The following is a 20,000-nucleotide window of genomic DNA, read 5'->3' as shown; positions in this document are numbered from 1 at the left end:
TAGAGACAGAGCAGACACACAGAGTGAAAATATAATTCTTGGATAGGTTAAGTACATGTTTGAACTCTTGCAAGCAGAAGCGATTTGCTGATGACTTAATCATTTTCTGGTCAATTATCTGTAAGGGCCCTTGCAACTCCATGGCAATTACGATGCAAGTTGGCCTTCTGGGAGAAACACCAGTCTCCCTGCTTCTGTTTCCTTGTTACTTCCATTCTCTGCCATAAATTTTCATTCATTTATTATCTTTGCTAGTATGGAAACAACTTTCTGTGTAGTAATTACAGCTCCAATACACACTTTAGCTGTCATCTTCTTGGAGTCTGGATGTTCTCATGGCCAGTGTTTGATAAGTGCTCTCTGCTGATTTTTGATGAATGTACATCTTTTTCTTGGGGCCCAGGAAAGGGAATGCCTGTGATGACAAAAGGCAGGGGTTGTCTGTCAGACTGCCTGATATAAAGCTATGGATTTATTGGTTTTGACTTGGCAAGTTGAGATGCATCTGTCCTTTACATGAGCAGAGGGCTGTCAATAAGGATGGTATCATTTGCAGTGCATCCAGGAAGACATCTTCATTACAAAGGTCATCGGGAAATCTTGGTAAACAAAGTTTTAAAGCTTAACCATGTTATAGTAACTTGGCATTTAAAAAAAAAAGGAATAAAGCTTCTGTTTATGCTGTCTGTGTACTGTGTGTTAGACACACCTCCCAAATGGCACAGATACCTAGGGAAAGCCAGGGATGGGTCTTATCCAACACTGGCTTCAGGGAGAAGATGAACAGGTACCAAGGTCTGACCAAACCACACCAGAAGTTAATACTATGGACAAACATTAAGTGGAATTGTGGCCAGATGGGTATGGGAATCACCCATTACCAAAAAATAAAAAAATTAAAAAAAAATAAGCAAATAACAGATTCTTGCCATTTTGTTGGAAAGCCATTTTCCTGCATTAAAGAAGGCCATATGAGGTGATGGGAATCCTCATTTTAAAAATCTATATCATACTAATGGTGAAGTCCTGTGGTTCATCGTCTTTTGAACTTGAGAGTGACAGCTCTTTCTAGGATTCCATGGCTTGAAAGAATTTCCATAAGGAGTATACAAAATGTGCCAGGTGTGGTGGCACAAGCCTGTAACCTAGCCACTCTGGAGGTTGAGGCAGGAGGATCACAAATTCCAGGTCAGCCTGAGCAACTTAGTGAAGACCTGTCTCAAAATAAAATGAACTGGGATTGCAGTTAGGGGTAGAGTGCCCCTGGGTTCAATCCCCAGTCCCATGTACACAAAAGAAGAGTATACAAAAGCAGTTGTTCTACTGAGAGATGAAGAATCATGTTTTCCTAAAAAGATGCTAAGCTTAAGAAAAATCTGATTTAGAACTTGAGTTTTCCATTTGAAATGTGAAGGGTCAATGATGTGATTTCCATCGCTGGAACGTTTTATGATATTCTGAAAAAAAAAAAAAAGGTTATTTCTCTTTTGCTACCATTTTGGTAGAATTAAATACACGCTTTTCCAGGTAACAGGGTGGAGGGGAACTTTGAAACTGTTTCAAATACGTAAAAAAACAAATGAACAAAAATGGCAATATTCTTATCCTTTTCAACGTTTAAATTTAACAGTTCAACAGATGCATTACCTCTCAGCTCATCAAGTGGTTTAGCAATTTCCGTGAGTTCTACTACATTCAGATGGAGAAGTATGCACGTCAAGCCATCAACGATGGGGTCACCAGTACGGAGGAGCTGTCTATAACCAGAGACTGTGAGCTGTACAGGGCTCTGAACATGCACTACAATAAAGCAAATGACTTTGAGGTAGGAACTAATCTACATTTTTTGGTCATCTCCTTTTACTTTAATTTTTTTTTTTTTAAGAAATGTTCCCAAATCTGTTTGGTACTAGTTTGTTACAAGACCATGGCCTAGTAAAGTGACAGGCGCAGCCACAATGCAGAGCTTACCATCAGAACCATGGGGAGTTGCCCCTCTGTCATTTCCATTCCTTTCCTCTGGCTCTTTAGCTTATATGAAAGACCCACCCAGCCCCAGAAAAGTGAACTGAACAGTCCAAAGGAAAGAGCAGTAAGGAGCAAATACTTCTTCCAGAGAAGAGGCCCCTGTTCCAATAAGCTTTTTCATATTTATCTTCTGGGATGTCAGTTGAGCTGATGCATGTTTTGTGCAATGATAGCTACAAAAGTTGTTTTCAGACAAAGTCTAGAAATGTTGACAGGGAAGTAATATTCCATGGTTTCTAACTTTAATCGATTTTCTTAATGGAGGCCTCGGTATGAGAATTTACCAAATACGTATCAGAAGAGATCCATCGACATCCTTTTTTGGTTTTATTTGTTTCTGTTGTTTTGGGAGGAGCGGATCATGTGTTTTATTTTGCCTATGTATACCTTCAAAAACATGTTGCTCTTTGCTCATATGCTCCTGTACTGTCTTGGATAGATCTACAACATGCACATTCTGGATACAAACAAAGCAATATAGACAATTCTAGGAAGCCTTACCCTTGCAACAATGAAAGATGTGTAGCTATGAGTAAGGCATTTCTTTATGGGCTAATGCGGTGCCTCAGCAAACAGTGTTCACCACCACGTGATGACTATCTATGAGACAACACCAGCAAATCTCCCAGTACTCACAAAGGCATTTTGCTGAGCCCTGCAGGCTGAAGTGACAATGGTTGGAGATGGGAATGTGACAAGGGTTCTGCAGGTTGAACCCTCAATTAGGAGAGTGGACGGGCTGTGGCTTGACAAAATTGGTTCATTTCTTCTATCATCTTGGCTAAATGCTGTGCTATTCTAAAGATAGAAATTTTTCATATCTGCTCTTAAGGAACCTTATGTTAATATTCTTGCTTTCCCATTATAGACAGATCACTAGAAATGTCCAGGATGTTATTAATTTCAAAGCAAAGAGGACACCTCAATTTGGCCTTGTCAATAAAGGGGACTGATCACCAGTACCCTCTCTGCTTGCCCATTCCTTTTCAGCTCTTCTCCTTAGTTCTGGGAAGTGCACATCAGTTATGGTGGCTTATAAATAACCAAGTATGCTGGGCAGATGGCACACACCTGTGATCTTAGCAACTAGGAAGGCTGAGAAAGGAGGATCACAGTTCAAGGCCAGCCTCAGCATTTCACAAGAAACTTTTTCAGAATAAAAAAGGCTGGGGATGTAGCTCAGTGATAAAACACCCCTGGGTTCAATCCCTAGTAGGAAAGAAAGGAAGAAGGGAGGGAAAGAGGGAGGGAGGGAGGAAGGAAGGAAGGAAGAAAAGAAAGAAAGAAAAGAAAGAAAACTAAGTATGCAAACTTAGCAATGGGGAAGTCATAGTTTTTCCTTGAAAGTATAAATGATTATTCTGCAAGTTACCACTGTATCTTTTCTGTCCAAAGCCAATATATTTCTTGCCAAACATGTTGTCAATGAAGTTTTTCTTTCGCTGAACACATTAAAATTAGTGACTCTTGGAGTGCTGATTCACTATCCTAAAATCTCTCTCTTTCAAGTCTCAGTTGTAACCGAGAGATGTTTTACTATAATGACAGAATACAAGCACATTTCTTCTACAGCTGAAGAACATGATTATGGCTAAACATTTTAAAGAGATCTTATTAAGAGCTTTATTCCCCACCCCACCGCTTTCTGATAAGTCTATTGATCTAAACCTTAAGCTAAGAGACTTCTACTGTGTGCTAGTGAATTATTTATATTGTATTATGATATAAATATTCACCTGCAAGCACAGATCAAGCTTCATAAAAGATTTGACCAAGATTCATGAGATGATTTCTGCATTTCTGCTGTATAACGTACTCAAGGGAGCAAATCCTTAAAGTGCACATTAGGATTTGTGGGGTTGTTTAAACCTTACCTGGGTTGGAATTTAATTTACTCTCAGCCCAAGGACCAAAATGACACAAACAGGGGACAATGGCATCAAGAGATACCCAACAAGCTGCTCCATTTAGCATCATCTAAATCCTCCTTTAATATGATTAACATCTTATATTTCTCCCTTTGTGAATCATATCCACTTCCAGCCAGGCCACCTCTCCTTTATCTGCAGTGTCTATTTTAAGACTGCTTCACTGCAAGGAGCATGGGGCCTGGGCAGGAATTTTGTCACTTCTCACGTGACTTTGGACAAGTTATTGGACTATTCTGGGCCTAAATTCCTCCTTTGCTAAAAAACAGGCTCTTTCCAGAAAGGTTGGAAGGAAGACTCAGGAACGTGGATGGTGCCCTGTCTGCTCCATGCACAAGCTCTCACATACGTACACTCACATGCAGACGCACCACCTCATAGAAGCCCACGATCACCATATAGTTTTTACTTTAGTCACTCAGTTTAGAACATTTACTAACAAATGCTTCTGATAAGGGGATCCCTTCTTTTCTGTGCCTTTGAGCATGGAGGTCACTTCTTAAGTGAGATGCTTAAAAAGCCACCGTTCTTATCACTGTAGCTCCACCAGCATGGGCCATGGCTGCGAGCCAAAAGTAGTACAGGCACCTCGAGCTGAATACCTCCACTGATAGTGTGTGTGCTGTTCTACTTTTGCATGGCTGTTTCTCCCCTTCAGATCAAGGTAAATAAGCCCATAATTTCAGTATGGCAAGTGAAGAGGATGGTAGAGTGGAGACTTGCATACCTTGTTTTTGTTTGTTTGTTTGTTTGTGTGTGTGTGTGTGTTTAATTTTAAGTAGAGACCAAATGTGGTAGAGAGACTGAAGTCATGTTTACACAATGACCAAAGATCCAGTCAGTGCAAAGGAATAGATTAACCCTCCTGAGTATTATTAGCTGGTCAAATAACAAAATATTGTATGAATTGTATTTTTAAGTTTCTCAATCAGTTATTTATAGCAATTATAAAATAGCAAACATTTACTGAGTGTTTACTAATGTCCCTGGCATTCCTTACAGCATTTCAACAATAGTAACTTATTGAATGTGGGCAATAATAAGGACACAGACACTAATAGAATAACAAGAAACATTTCAACCTGCCTAAAGCCTTACCATTTGTTTTTTGCAGTCCTGGGAATGGAAACCAGGGCTTCTTGCTAGGCAAGCACTCTACCCCTGAGCTCTGTGTTGAAGTTGTTCGAAATGGGTAGAACCAAAAAAAGGTGGGAAGGGAGAAGAGGTTTGAGGAGAATCTGATTTTTCCTCCTTCACCAGAACTTTTTTCTTTCTCTTCTGTTCTCCTTGTCTCTTCTCAGCTTTCTGCTTCCTCTCAGCTTGTGTCTTGACTTTCTGTGACACCTCTGTCACTGCTCAGCACCATCCCCCTCCAGTCCCTGCTGCTGATGGCCCTCTGGGCTGGAGAGGTTGCTGACCCCTGGCCTATAGGAAAATAAAGCAGATGGGGAAGGTTTATCGCTGGCAAAGAAGGAGTGGCTTGCATCTCTCTCCTCTTCTGGACCCTGCATTTCCTGGCCTTTATGAGTCAGGACCTTCTAAGTGACAGGAGAGCTTGCTCTGTCTTTTGTATCAGTTTACACAATTGCCAAGATTCTTGGCACGGCATCCAGACTTAGGGTGGTGAGAGCTTGAGATGACCCAGGGGATGTGGAAGAAGACACCGAAGGGGAAACAAAAAACGGACTACCCTTTTCGTTTGTGCTAAAAGGAGGCAAGTTGGCTACGTTGCACAGGATGGGGGTGGCTCACTGCTGAACATGAGTTTGCAAAGGTGTTCAGGGAAGGGGTGTTCCATTACGGGCTGCATCTTTCACTCCTGCCTCTCGAGTTTAATGAGATCGGCAACAATAAATTTGTCTTTCCAGGTGTTATGGTATATATTTCCAAGCTTCATTCTCACTTCACTTTGAAGAGCTTCCAAAAAAAAAAATTCTTCTTCTTTTTTTTTTATGGGGAGGGAAAGCAGGTTTGGCATTCCTTCCCAGTTTTTAAATCAAATTGATACTTCTGACTTTAGGGGCATATGAGTTGGATTTTATTGCTTTTTTTTTTTTCCCTCTCACAACTGTAGCCGGGAAGGAAGGTAATAATGGTGCAGCCAGTTTACCTGTTTTGCAAGGAACTCTCAACTAAGGCAACTGATGTGTGTAACTCACAAGATTCGTTGCACTATTGAAGGAGCCCAAAGACCTTAGGTTTGACAGCATTAACCAGGCTGGCCACTTTCTATGGGGCAGTTAAAAGAGGTAGAATGATCTAGAGGTTAAGGGTTTGGGGGAGCAGTTGAGAAGGGTGCAATAGATACCTTCATCGGGGTGCATGGAGCACATTTTCTCAGTCTGGGATAGCATGAGGTAACTCTACCCCCCCACCAAGGAAAGCAGGGTCCCTCTTGGGTCCCCTGGTGGCTAATCATTTACCTGTAGGCAGAGTCTAAGTTCCAGGAAGAGTGACTAATCTTCCTTGCCCTTACTAAAGGCCTAGGTGTCTTGAGTGAAGCTTTAGAAATAAAATAGGATGGGGAACTTGATTCATTCCTCAGTGGCTTTGTAAATGCCATTTCCTAAGGTCCTGATAGAAATAGCATCTTACAGAGCAGGGTCTCCATCGCAGAGACTCCATCACAGAGCCTAGTGGGTTTGACGTTTTTCTAGGAGACATAGACAAGAAGGGGTATTTCTGCGGACCTCTACATGGGAGCATTTTCTCACTTTCTTCTTGATCACAGAAAATAAGAGAGGCACCCCGTCTGGGCTCCCCTGCACCCACCAACACATGTGCTCACTCAACCTGTTCCCCTCAACATGCTCCTCTTGCCACCCCGCTCCACTTTCAACCACGCCCATGTTTAAGAAGATTTAATAATATTTGGAAGTCTTTCATTCACATTGTCATCTCTTTAAAGAAGAATGAGGACAGGTGGATTTAGGAAGCGCTTCCCTCTGCTCCAAATAGATACTTAAATATGAGTGATCATTTGGCAAACTGGCACATGAGTGAAAACCTTTTACTGCTGTTGCTGTCTTTTGGCCTCGAAGCTGCTGAGCCGTTTAAATGATCACACAACGCACTCTTAGTGGGTGGTGAGGAGGAAAAGGAACACTTACCATTTCTTCCCTTGCCAGTCCCACCATTGACAAGCCAAATTGATCTTTTAAGAGACTAAATGAATGTTCTCTAAATATATGTACACACATGGCTGTCTGGGAACATATTCCTTGAGCAGAATGATTGCCTGGAATTGAAGGAGAGGACAGGACCAGCAGCAGCAGGCTGGGAGTGGGACTGGGGGTTGGGGGGAGGGAGCACCCTGAGCAGCACGAGGCTCCATTTCTTTACCGCTGTCCTTTTGAGATTCAAGGTGTTCATCAGTATAATGAAGCGGGCCCATTGATTTATCATCTATTTGGTAATGTCATTGCATTTTTAGCTCCCTGTGTCTTTTTTGTCATTGGGTTACATTCAAGCACAGTAAGATCAACTTTAAAACCTCCTTACTCAACAGCTTTATTAGTTATAGCATTCCATGACCTTTCTCAACATTCTTAAAGAAAAAGATACAGCGTAATGTCGCTTTACTTTGCTTATTGTCCTTTGTTGGGGTGAACAAAGCATTTTCTACAGTGGCTATAGCACATAATTATACAGCTTTCAATAGCAGTGTCTTGGCACATATCAAAGTTCAGAGGAGCCTTTAGAAAAAAAAAAAAAAGATGTTTTGTGGCAGCCTAGGGAGGGTCTCATCTTTCCTTCAGAAAATAGTTCAAGGCTCTTCTGTCAAGCTTCCCTACTTAGAGCTTTTTCTCCTCCTGCTTCATAAAGTTTAAAGGGGGTTCAGTGGAGTTCTATGATCTATTTCCTTTGAAAGATTGTTCCTCGGCACAGAGAGGCCCTTTGACTTCAAGAGTTCACAGATTCGTGTCTTTAGGTATCATATGTCTGACCTTATCAGTTACTCCATTTAATGTAGGAGAAAAAGTCTCAACTCTTTGTGTTTGTCTGTTTTGCCTCTGTGAAATGATTTGGTGAAAAGACCATCCTTTTTAACACACCACTGGAGAGCCCGTTTCTGACTGTAACCTACCCTGTGGCTTTTTCTCTCTTTAAAAAAAAAAAAAAATTGTCCTTGTGTTTTGTGTATGGATGAGTTCACAGTGAGAATAGAATTATACAAGGGCAGGCGCACACACAAAAAAATCTTTTGCTTTCCTCCCTCACCTCCCACCCCCCCCCCCATGATCTATTGGCTCTCTCGGTGGCTGTACCCCAACAGGCGAAGCATTTAGCAAACACAGAGGCGGCGGCTGGGGTGCTGGGACCACAGTGGGTTTTCCCTTGCTTCGACCTACCCCTAAGGCCTTCATAATTAATTGTCCTTCAGAGATGAGGAAAGTTCAGAAGCAGTGTGTGGAGCGATGTCTATTGTCTGACATTCAGCTCTCCTTGCCTCGCCTCTTTTTCTTCGTCCCACAAAGGGTTATCAATAGGAAAGAGAGCACAAGTTCCCTTCTGGAAGCCGCTGCTGGTGGCTGGAGCTTTCAGGGGGATGTGATCATTGTGTTCAGCCCATCCTGGATTAAATGTCTGAAGAAGTTTGAACAACCTATTGAAATGGAGCCTGTTTATTTCATCTGGATTCAACCAACTTATTTAGCAAAACCAAAGCTTGCTGGAAGTTGCAGGTCTCTTTTGGCAGTGGCAGATCACATTTTAAATCCAATTTTCTCATTCCTTCCAACCCCACCCCCACCCCCACCCCTACCCCAAGATGGTATGTAACTTTAGCTGTTTGGTTCTTTGTCATTCATAGGGCAGAAATGTTCATAATCACTCATTTCCCCTCAATCCATCAATGTAAATTTGCAACAGGAAATATTTTTTTTGCAAAGATTCGATTTGGTAGAGCATCAGAGTTCAATTCTTCAAAGTAGATTATGGTTTTGCCTTCAAGGATTGCCTTAAACCCATCTTCAATAATATTTGGTAATGACATAAAACAAATACAATCTGTCCCCCACCTACCCCCCCCTCCCATTTTTTTTTTTTTCTTTTTTGGCTGAGACACAAAATAAAGATACAGTGTGGAGACAGCCACTGGAGAAGTATCGGGAAAGGAGGACTGTCTATTAATGATCATTATACTACTGTTTCTGTTAAATAGGGTGAAGCCAAGAAAAACAAATATAATCGTTCTTCCGAGGAGCAGTTGAACTGGCAAATTAGTAAGGTTTAAAATAACTGTACTGTCGGCTGCTCATGGCAGCTTCAAGGCTGAAGGGAACCCTATTTAAAGGAAATCTGTGTCCCTGATAGCGATTCCTTTTGGAGGGAGGGACCAGCAGGATGGCCACAATCGACTCTGTCCCCAGTGCTCTTTGAAAACAATTTCACAACAGACCTTTTGGTATTTAAAGAGAACCTGAATGTGGAAGTTGACACAACTAATATAGTCATACCAAAAAGGGGGTCATAAAAAATTAAAGTTATTCTTATGAATCTTTCATGAGAAGCAATGAAAAGGGACACTAGTGTAGCCAAGTCCTTTGTGCTTGGAGCTCTTCTTCCGGGCTCCGGAGCTATTGTTCTTTCAGCTCCTCAAACAGACTTTCACTTTCAAACTGACAAAAGTCACTTAAAAGCCAGACAGCTGTACTAACACACCCACCTGACTGAGGAAAAGCCACGGGCAGGTGACGGGCCCTGCTGGGAGACCTTGTTTAAAATGAGCAGGGGCGGCTGTCTCAAGCCTTGCCATGGCTTCTGCACTCCTTTTGAGGTGGCCCATTTATTGCTCATTTGTGTCCCCTCCCCCCCCACCCACACACGGGCTCCCCAAAATATTGCTTGCATTTCCGTACAGTATAAAAGAAACGTTGGCACCCTTTAAAAAGCACGTGGTGAGGGTCCAGTTCATGACAGTTGCAGAGATTGGCGAGTTGGACTCACAAAAACTCCCTGTGGCCCCCTCTCTCCTCGCTCCGGCTTCCTTCAGCCCCTCACCATCCAGTGCAGATCCCTCTGAAGCTTTTCCCATTTCTGTGGCCTCGTTAAGAGTAGCTGGAATTGGGTCGGACGCCCAACAGAGATGAGCGGTCGCCTCACCTGGGGCTTGAAGACAGAGATCCCAGGTCTGTCGGGGGTGGGGCCGTGGGCAGGCACCCCAGCCCTCGGGGGCCGCAGCCGTTGTGGGCCCCGGCAAGTCCTCCCTGCGTGTGTGTTACAGGCTTCCCCTCCCCTGTCACCTTGTGTACAGTCTGGTCTGTGACACTGATGGTGATTATGTCATTATTTTGCTCTGGGGGCCCTGGCACATCTGCAGAGCCCAAGCACATCTTCTTTGTTGCGCTGGCAAACGTCCCACACCGCAAATGCTTCATTAGCCCTGCTGCTGGCCTCCTTGCCAGACGCGAGTGCCCAAATCCAGCCTTCCTTTTGCTCCGTTCTTTTGTGTGCCTGATGATCATGTATTCATCTTCCTGGTTCTTCCCCCATTTTTCCTCGACTTCTGAACTCCAGATGTCCCAGTTTTCTTGCCCAAATCACTCTGAAGTCTGTGCTCTCTACCCTGAGCCTATCACTGGCCCTCTCCACCTCTCCAATGTGTTTCCATTTCCCACCTGAACAGTGACTTTGAATAGCTCCCCACCACGAGGACTCAGGTTTTCAAAAACTTGCAATTTGAAAATGTACCAAGTGATAGGTACTTGGTTGATGATGGTGTGGGATGTTGTTTCTGCCTTTCTCCTCCATCCCCACCTCTTTCTCCCACTCCCTCTTTCCTTCTTTATTGGCTCCTGCACATGGCCAGATTTTACCAATTTCCTGAGAGCAGTTTAAAATGTGAGTATGGGCAACATCCATTATGCCTTGCTGTGCAGGCTAGAGGCCTCTGAAGGTGCATCTTCCTCTCCTCTCCACCCTCTACCGAAATCCACACCCGCCTCTTCCTGCTGCCCTAGCCTCCCCAATCTCCACACTACTAGGAGATAGCTAATCAACTCTTGGCTGTTTGGGGAAAGAACTGAAAGATTTCCCCTCTCCCCAGTTTTATTCTTTATATTTACCAGAGCTGCAGATTCTGTTCAGGTGTTCTGGCTCCTACAATAACCGTCGTCAATTTTAGAGCTTAATATCTTGGGCTGTGATGGGTACTACATAATTGGTATGTTTAATTTCCCCTTAAATTTGAATTAATTATTCTCTGTTAGTGTGGGATGAGAAGCTTCCCCAGTAGAGAGTTTAACCAGTTTTAATCCCCTAACTATTGGAGCATGTTTTATAAAGTGTCTGAGTACAATATAAGATTTTAGTTTGGAAGTATAGTTAAGGGAGTGAGTTCATATTTTTATATGGGGATCAAGGACAAAGACCCTGGCAAGGATTTTTTTTTTTAAAGGAAGGAAGGAAGAAAGAAAGAAAAAAGAACATAGGAAACCTTCCTCTGAAGAATGAGTTGATTCTATTGTACCAGGTTCCAAAAATTTCCTGATACACATTTTAAAAATAGGCCCAAGAATATACATGAGCCCTGTTCCAAATATTTATGAGCCACATAGCTGAAGACAGTAAGGAGAGAGGTGGTCAGAGCAGTGGTCCCCTTCCAGCTCCATATTAGCCCCGGCAGGGAGCATTTGGGGAGAGACTAGTATCCATCGTTGATTGACTGGTTTTCAAATATATCCAGAATGTTCCTAGCCTCCCAGTGTTGGGTCATTATGGTTTTATCACTCGTGGGTTTGTTTAAACCTTTTTTTACACTTAACCCTGTTCTCAGAATATACCACTCCTCAAGATAATAATTCTCTACATTTATTACCTGCTGTGAAAATAGTACCTTCTTTTTATGGCTCTTGAAGTGATTCCCCTGGAACTCCACAGGGATATCCCTTGTTATAATATCCTGGGATTTGTGGATGGGGTTGTGGCCATATTCTCCATTTCCTTTCTGATTTCATAGACTTTGATCATGACTGCCCCTTAATCTTCATCTCTCCAGATTAAGGAGCTCTAATCCTTTTTAAAAGCCTAATCTCATACAGTAAGTGGGCTGCCCCTGATCATTTTAGCTCCCTCCGTAATGTGCTTCTGGCCTGTGCTACTCTGAGGGATAGTTACAGTTGCTAAACCGTGGGCAGAAGTCCTGGTATATATGGCTGAGCCAGTTTGGTGATGTGTCTCATGGGCAACCCAGTGGAACTTTTTTTTTTTGTTTGCTCTACAAATTTGTTCTCAGAAGCTGGATTTCTTGAGTGGCTTTTTCAGTAGCACTTATTGGTTAAAATGATCCCATGAGGGGTCATTTTGCTAAATGGCCCAGGCTGGCCTTGAACTTGCCATCCTCCTGCCTCAGCCTTCTGAGTTGCTGGGATGAAGGGCAGGGTGTGTGCACTGTTTCTGGCTAGTAAACATTATTTTAGATACAGGCATCACCTTGAAATCTTAAAAAGAAAAAAATGCTCTGGGGAGTAGTTCACTATCAGTGGCCCTGGACCAATCCTAGTGTAGAATTTAAGAACACCGAGGCTAAAAACCATCAAGTCAAGATCAGTCCCAGCTCTGCCACTTTCTAGCAGTGAAAGTTGAGCAAATGTCTTTGCCATCTCTGTACCTCAGTTTCCTCATCTGTAAAGGAGGGGACATAAAAGTACCTATCTCATAGAATTTATAAGAATCAAACTAACCTACATGAATTTATTAGCACAAAGTAAATACTATATAAACATTCACTTTTTGTTGTTGTTGTTGCTAGGTTTGAACCTAGGGGTGTTTAACCACTGAGCCACATTCTCAGCCCTTTTTAATTTTTATTTTGAGACACGGTCTTGCTAAGTTGTTTAGGGCCTCACTAAGTTCTTAAGGCTGACCTCAAACTTGTGATCCTCCTGCTTCAGCCCCCCCCAGCCACAGGGATCACAGGCATGTGCCACCATACCTGGCAAGCATTCACTTTTATTTGCTTAGGGGGCCAGGTTATTGTAACCTTGTTGCTGCCACCTCACCAGAAGCCCAACTATGGTGTCATCTCTTGCCGACTCTCAATAGAAAAATAAACGGGCCAGTGGGGAGCTCTGATCAGAATGGGGACAGATATTGAATACCAAACTGGTTTAAAATAGAGTTTGTGATTTCTCCAGCCCCAAGTGTGACAATGAAGGTGATGCCAGCCTGCAACTGCTAGGGGGTTCTGGAGTCCTCTGTTCCAGAGCAGCAGGGAACTGGGGGTGGGGGACACTGTCCTGCAGGGTCTGCCTCTGGCCACACCTGCCTCACTGACTCTAATTTGCTTACCTGGAAAGGCTTACGAGCCTTGTTCTGGCCCTGAAATGTTGTCACTCGAAGACAGAGGACATCCTACATTCTCTCAGGGAAGTCTCTCAAGTCCTGGTCACGATGCAGAGCTGTGTGCCATGAGTGTGGAGGCCCTGGGAATCCAGATGGCATCCTTGCGGGGCCACTTCTACCCTGGTGACTCTGCTGCAGCTTAATTATCTCAGTAGAAATCTCCAGGGGGCCCATTGTCGTTTCCTCCCAAAGCCCTCTTTGCAGATCTAAATCTCAACAGTGTCCTGGGAGACAGGGAGACTCCCTTCCTGGGATTACAGAGACTAATTTTTCAAATTCATAAACAATTTATTGACTAAATGAGCACTCGTCATTATACTCGCTGTTCACTTTTTATTTCCGTGGCATGGCCATTCAGAGGAGGTGAACTGTATCAATGGGGCCCTTGCACTTGTGGGATTTCTCAGAGGTGGTTCAGATGTGAACAAGCTAAGAGAGCTCATTTGTGTCCCTGTCCCTAGCTTTCCACGTGGGCCACACCTCAACATGGCAATCTGCATTTATCTATGACACAGTAACATCTCAGTCAGCTGTTTGAGAGAACATAACTATCTTCACTTCTAGGCTTGGTTGGGAACTTTCTTTCCCTTAATTTAAGTATTCCCAATGGTAGTAATCTAGACTTTAAAAGTCTCTTCCATTTTTTTTTGGGGGGGGGGGTTGCGCAGGGGTTGTAAGCATAGTTTGTAGTGGGTATATATCAAATCCTTGGACAAATCATTTCAACATGTATTTTTCATATTTCTGTGGTTACTGCAACCAACTTCTGTATTTTGTTGTTGTGTTGTTGTTGTTGTTGTTGTTGTTTTTGTTGTTTTTCCTAACGTTACCTTAAAACTTTTAATTAAAATCTGGTACTAAAGGTGACTGGGAACAAGGAGGGTGGCTGAGAAGGGGGTGGAGGCAGCAGAGAAATGACCTGGTGCTGGAGTAGGCGGAAGAAGATGAAAGGCTGAGGTTTCAAGGCCACTGCTTTTCCTTGAATATAGAGACTATCTTCAAAGATTGATCATTTTCAGTGACCTGAAGGAGCAGGGCCAGCCCTTGGTATTGGCAGCACTCTAGGACCCACCCCCCCACACACCAAACATTACCCAAGTCCCCTTAGCTGTTGAGAGTGGTCTCATAGCTTCCCAATGCTCCTGAGGTCATTCTGGAATCCCTTTGCCTTTCCAAACTATTTACCTTTCTTGAAAAATGTGATTTCAAAAACCCTTCAGAAGTTCTTATGTAGCTTTAAAAGCACAGTCATCTCTCTATATTGGTGGGGGATTGGTACCAGGACCACCCCCAGTGCCAAAATCCACAGATGCCCAAGTCCCTTATATAAAATGTCATCATCTATCATAGATTACATATAATCTATGCACATGCTCCTGTTTATTTTAAATCATCTCTAAATTATGCAAAATACCTAACACAATGTAAATATCATGTAAATAATTGTTGTATTGTTTAGGGAATAATGAGAAAAAAGTATGCACATGTTCAGTACAGATGAAAAATAGTTTTCAAATAGTTTTGATCTGCTGGTGGCTGAATCTGTTTATACAGAATCCACAAATATGGAGACAACTATATAGCTTATCCTTAATTTTGCAAAGGGTAATGGCAGAGGAGAGATTAGCAGAATTCCTTAGAAACCCAAGACAAAATTTCTCTAACAGACTAAAAATCTTACAGTCAAAACCAAGGGATTGCATTGAGATCGATCATCCCTGTCCTTTCCTCAAAATGATCCAGAGTTTTTTTGGGGTGTCATTAGCTATGACCAGCAAAGTGTCAAGATCCCCTATGATCTGGTGCTCTCGAAGCTCTGTTTGATTGGCATCCCTATCACAAGGGCTTTTTATGATGCTTACTATGAGCAATGCTGTCCTCATTGTCCTGCCTGGGCCCCACCTCCTAACGGCTTCTCCCTAGTCTCCTTGTTCATATTGCTCCATCCACAAGACTACAAGGCACGCAGACCTGTTTTAATATTGGCCTAAGCAAAGTTTAATTATGAAGGGAAAGCTGCAGCAGAAAACAATCACGTAATGCATTCTCCATCGAAACAGGAGTAACTGTGGATTATCTGTGCCCCAGCTTCCCTTCACGCAATATTGGAGTATTCATGCCATGTTGTTTTTGGATAATCTCCCATCTAAGAATGGTACCAAGCTTGGCCCTATTTATTTCAACACCTTACCCGGTAATTGTAGTAAAAGATGAATTTCAAACACTATCAGTTTGTCTTGAACTCAGTAGTATCTGGGCTGTCTTGATGGGAAGTCTATTAGGGCCACAGAGCCACTAGTGCACTGGCTGCAGTGTTTGTTTTCCGATCTATGTATGGAGCTGATTGGTTAGATGTGTCATGAAGCACGGATAGATTTTTCTATTTGGCACATTTAAATATTTAATGGTAGAAAAACTTCCAATGAAAGGTTCCTAAGCAAAGCAAGGCAAAATTGAAGTCTTGCCATCCCTGGCTATCTGTGTGCGTGGTTTATTTACTCTATTCCCATTGACAGGGGCAGCCTTAACTGTGTCTGAGAAATGGCATGACATTGCAGGTTGAATTTGGGTGAGTCAATCCAGGCTCCCCCACAAGAACAACTGGTGTGCTGACCCAGTGAGGCACACAGGATTAGTACAGAATGAAAGAACATTAGGCTTTTAGAAACACTGGTAGCCCTTAAGTTTGGCTAAGTGCAGGTTTTGGCAAACTGTGGCCTGCAGGCCAGATCGGACCCTCTGTCTGTTTTCATGAACCTTGCTAAGAGTGGCATATATATATATTTAAATATTTTATATATATTTTTTTGTTGTTCTGGGGATGGAAGCCAGGGCTGCAGCTGCAGGCATAAGTTTTTTACCACTGAGCTACACACCAGCCTGCCCGCCCTCTCTCTCTCTCTCTCTCTCTCTCTCTCTCTCTCTCTTTTTTTTTTGGTATTTTTTTATTTGAGCTAGGATCTCACAAAGTTACTTACACTGGCCTTGAATTTGCAGTCCTCAGTCTCCAGAGTAACTGGGACTACAGGTGGGCACACCACACCCAGCTGCTTTTACATTTTTAAGCAGTTGTAAAAAATAAAAATAAGAATATGCAACTGAGACCAAATATGTCCCATGAAGCCTATACAGTTATTATCTAGCCCTTTACAGACGAAGATTACTGAGTCCTGGCTGAAGGTTGTTTCTCCCTCGTGGATCATGAACTTTCTGAGACCCCTTCTATTTCTGAAGTTCCAAATATCTATGTGTTTTTTTTTGTTGTTGTTATTGTTTTGTTTTGTTTTTGTACCAAGGTACTTAACCACTGAGCCACATCCCATCCTAAACCCTTTTTTATTTTGCTAAGTTGCTTAGGGCCTCACTAAGTTACAGAGGATGGCTTTGAACTTGTGAATCTCCTGCCTCAGCCTCTCCAGTCACTAGGATTATAGGAGTGCACTGCACCTAGCTTTCTATAAGGTTTTCTTTTTTGTTTGGTTTGGTTTGGTACAATTGTTTTAGTCTAGCTCTTACTTCAACAGCCTAACAGGTGTACAATTCCAGCAGTGCACTTCCAGTTCTTTATAAGATCTTAGAGTTCTATGGATCTTGTCTAAGATCTTACAGTATCTTTGGGAAAGGGAAGGAGGTGTTAGGCTTTAGTTTTGGTGCTTTACCATTTATTTATTTATTTGTTTGTCTGTTTATTGATTGATTGATTGATTGATTTGGTACTGGGGATTGAACTCAGGGTTGCTTTACTACTGAGTACATCCCAAGCCCTTTTTATGTTTCCTTTTTGAGACTCAGTGTCCCACTAAGTTGCTGAAAGTCTCTCAATATTTCTGAGGCTGGCCTCAAACTTGGGATCCTACTGCTTCAGCCTCCCAAATTGCTGGGATTACAGGCAGGCACCACCACACCCAGTTTTCTTGTATTTTGCTTTTGTTTTATTTCATTTGTTTAAACTTAGAGTCACTGTTTGAGATAGGCAGAGTTTGAGAAGGAAGAAAAATTTACTCCAAAACAAACAATGTGACAATCATTATTTCTAACACATATAACACCAAGACTTCCATGCCTGAGCAAGTCAACTTGCTACTGAAAGCATAGTCACTGAACCAAATTTCAGCCCCACAATATAATATTGACAAACTCTCACAGTCATTTGTCATTCTGTTCCCAGCAAGTGACCACCTTTTCAGGGACTATGTAAAAGATGGTTTTATTTATTTTTTCCTATCTGCATGCCGAGTTGATGGTGGAATATTTGCATCATTTAAAATGTATTCACAGTTTATTAATGAGTAGTGTGGAAGATGTTAAGATGTTCTTTTCTCCTACCTAAAAGACACAGCCATCCAAAATACTCAACTCTTGGGGGCTGGGGTTGTGGCTCAACAGTAGAGCGCTTGCCTTGCATGTGTGAGGTGCTGGGTTCGATCCTCAGCACCACATAAATAAATTTTAAAAAGGTATTGTGTTATGTACAACTAAAGAAAATTTTAAAAAATACTCAATTCCAGCATACTGTAGATAATTAAATGGAGTTTTTAGTAATAGGTATGTTACCAACATCTTAAAGGTATAAATTTTTATTGTGAGCTCTATTTTCTAAATATCAATTTTTATAAGACAAAGACTCGAATTCAGGTGAGAAAACAAAGATTCAGGGTGGTGTCTCTGCTCTTCCTTCATGCTGTTCTCAGAGATGTCCAGGGGAGAGGCATGGCCAATGGCCACCCCTGCTCCCCACACTGCAGACCAAAGTCCAGTTCCTGTGATTCTTCTCCATGGAGTTCCACTGTCCATTTGAGATAGATCCTTAACCTCCCTCCTCGGCAGTTTCCATGTGACTGTTCATACCTTTTATTACATTTCCTCCAGCGGGTCATTTCCACCATGTCATATCTGGTTGCTACTCTACCGGCATTTATAAGGGCCGGGATGGCATTGGAGGAGGTTAGGCGGTCTAACTTGGAGGAGTACTGCCACAAGCTCCATGTAGGTCCTCACTATGGTGACAAAGCGGGAGGCAGGCTTTCCTTTTGTCACTTTTTCTGATTATCCTCATAGCTCTTTCAGTCTGGCTGAGGGACCTTCTGAGGCTCCTGGGTAGATTGTTGCTGCGGTTCTTTCCCCAGCCCTGGCCTGGGTTTTCTGCCCCCATCCCCACACCCCCTCGCACACCCACATGCCACTGCCTGGTGAGTATAGAACCTGAGCAGCTTCCACCAGCTGAAACCTCTGATCCCCAACTCACTGGAGAGTTTGGCTTTTGGATTTTGGCAAGAAGGCCTGTTGCCCATCAGGTCAGCATGAATAAAGATTTCTTTCTTCCTTTCTTTTTTTAAAGTCAAACTTCCACTGAAACTGCTCCCAGAGCTCTCTGTCTCTCAAGACAATTTAACCCCTTTCTCCTAAGTGTATTTTCTCTTCTGAATGCACACTTATTTTGTTGTATTCTTTCCCTGGGAGACCACCAAGCCATCTACTATATATAAAATTTGAAAGCCAAATCAATTCTAAAGCAATCTTATCATTTTTAAAGTATGTTTATTCAGCTTTGTAGTAGGAACAGGCAGACTGTTTGAAGGCCACATACTTTTCAAACCTTGGTTGCAACACGTTTGCCCCATTTTGAAACTGTCTTTATCTAGCCGAGAAAACGAAAATCTATTTGACAAAGTGGCACTCTGGCCAGTTTATCTTGCAATATGGCTTTAGCTCACTGAGTCTATTGATTTCCTTAAATTAATGTTTACAGAATGCTACTGAATTTTGCTCAACAGAACATTGTTCTTTTGACGCTTTGTGGAAAAAAAAAAAAGATACAGAATGTTATTGCCATGTGTTCCTCTGCTTAGACCATTTTTTTTTTTGTGTGTGTATGTGTTTTTTAAAGACAGCCTTGAACTATAGAGCCACTTCCTACAAGCATTTACTCTTCACATATTTAAGTAGCAAAACATGTAACTAGGAAATGGGCTCCCTCTCAGGGCCCCAAACTGCATGGGTCTTAAAGTAATTTAATCCTCTAAGGTCCCCGGGAAGCTGAACGCCCCTGGAGCATCAGAGGAAGAGAGACTTTAGTCCTAAATCCAGTTGTTGACAAAGAATCTTCCTCTGCCTCATTTGGTGTCACCCTGTAGCAGCTTCACAGCCAGCGCTCCTGGATAATGCCAGTCCCTCCAAACATAGGTTAGAGCATCCTAATAAAATACAAATACCATGGAGCCATTTGGTGGGAACTCTAAATATAACACCTTGCTCTTTGACCATGGCGCTCAGAGTTTAATACACACAAAGCCTAATCTGTCAGGATTGTATTAAAATGGGCCTTCTCAGGGAAGTACATGCATCCATTCAGCTACCACAGTGTGGAAAACAGGAATTTGAGTCATAATTATGAAAGGAGCAAACTCAAATTTAGGAAACACGGCAGGCAACTTTTCTCAATTTGTTGATTCAGCCAATAAAAAGCAAACATCCCCCAATGCATCTCTCAAAACAATGCTTTGCACATATTTATTAATCACAGTGAGATGCTTCTCAGGAATTAGGGCTCCTTTTTAAAGGTTCAAACCACCTCCTTATGTTTGGATATTTTATGCTTTCCAAAGCACATTCGTGTTTACTTTCCCAATTGATCCTCCCCTGCAACAAAGAGGGCATTGGAATAGAATCCCACAATTCACTGTGTTAGCATCCCACACC

At 42.4% G+C, this 20,000-nt stretch overlaps 1 protein-coding gene across 1 annotated transcript in view; it reads left to right on the top strand.

Moving 5' to 3' along the window:
• Prox1 (prospero homeobox 1) overlaps nucleotides 1–20,000 on the top strand; it is a 53,464-nt gene that overhangs the window by 21,438 nt on the left and 12,026 nt on the right. The window contains exon 5 of the mRNA XM_026379924.2: nucleotides 1,631–1,825. Coding sequence (XP_026235709.1) covers nucleotides 1,631–1,825 — 195 coding nt within the window. The remainder of the gene's footprint in view (nucleotides 1–1,630; nucleotides 1,826–20,000) is intronic.

The sequence above is a fragment of the Urocitellus parryii genome, chromosome 9 (genome assembly GCF_045843805.1).
Source record: "Urocitellus parryii isolate mUroPar1 chromosome 9, mUroPar1.hap1, whole genome shotgun sequence".
NCBI lineage: Eukaryota > Metazoa > Chordata > Mammalia > Rodentia > Sciuridae > Urocitellus > Urocitellus parryii.
This window is presented reverse-complemented; position numbering and strand designations above follow the sequence as displayed.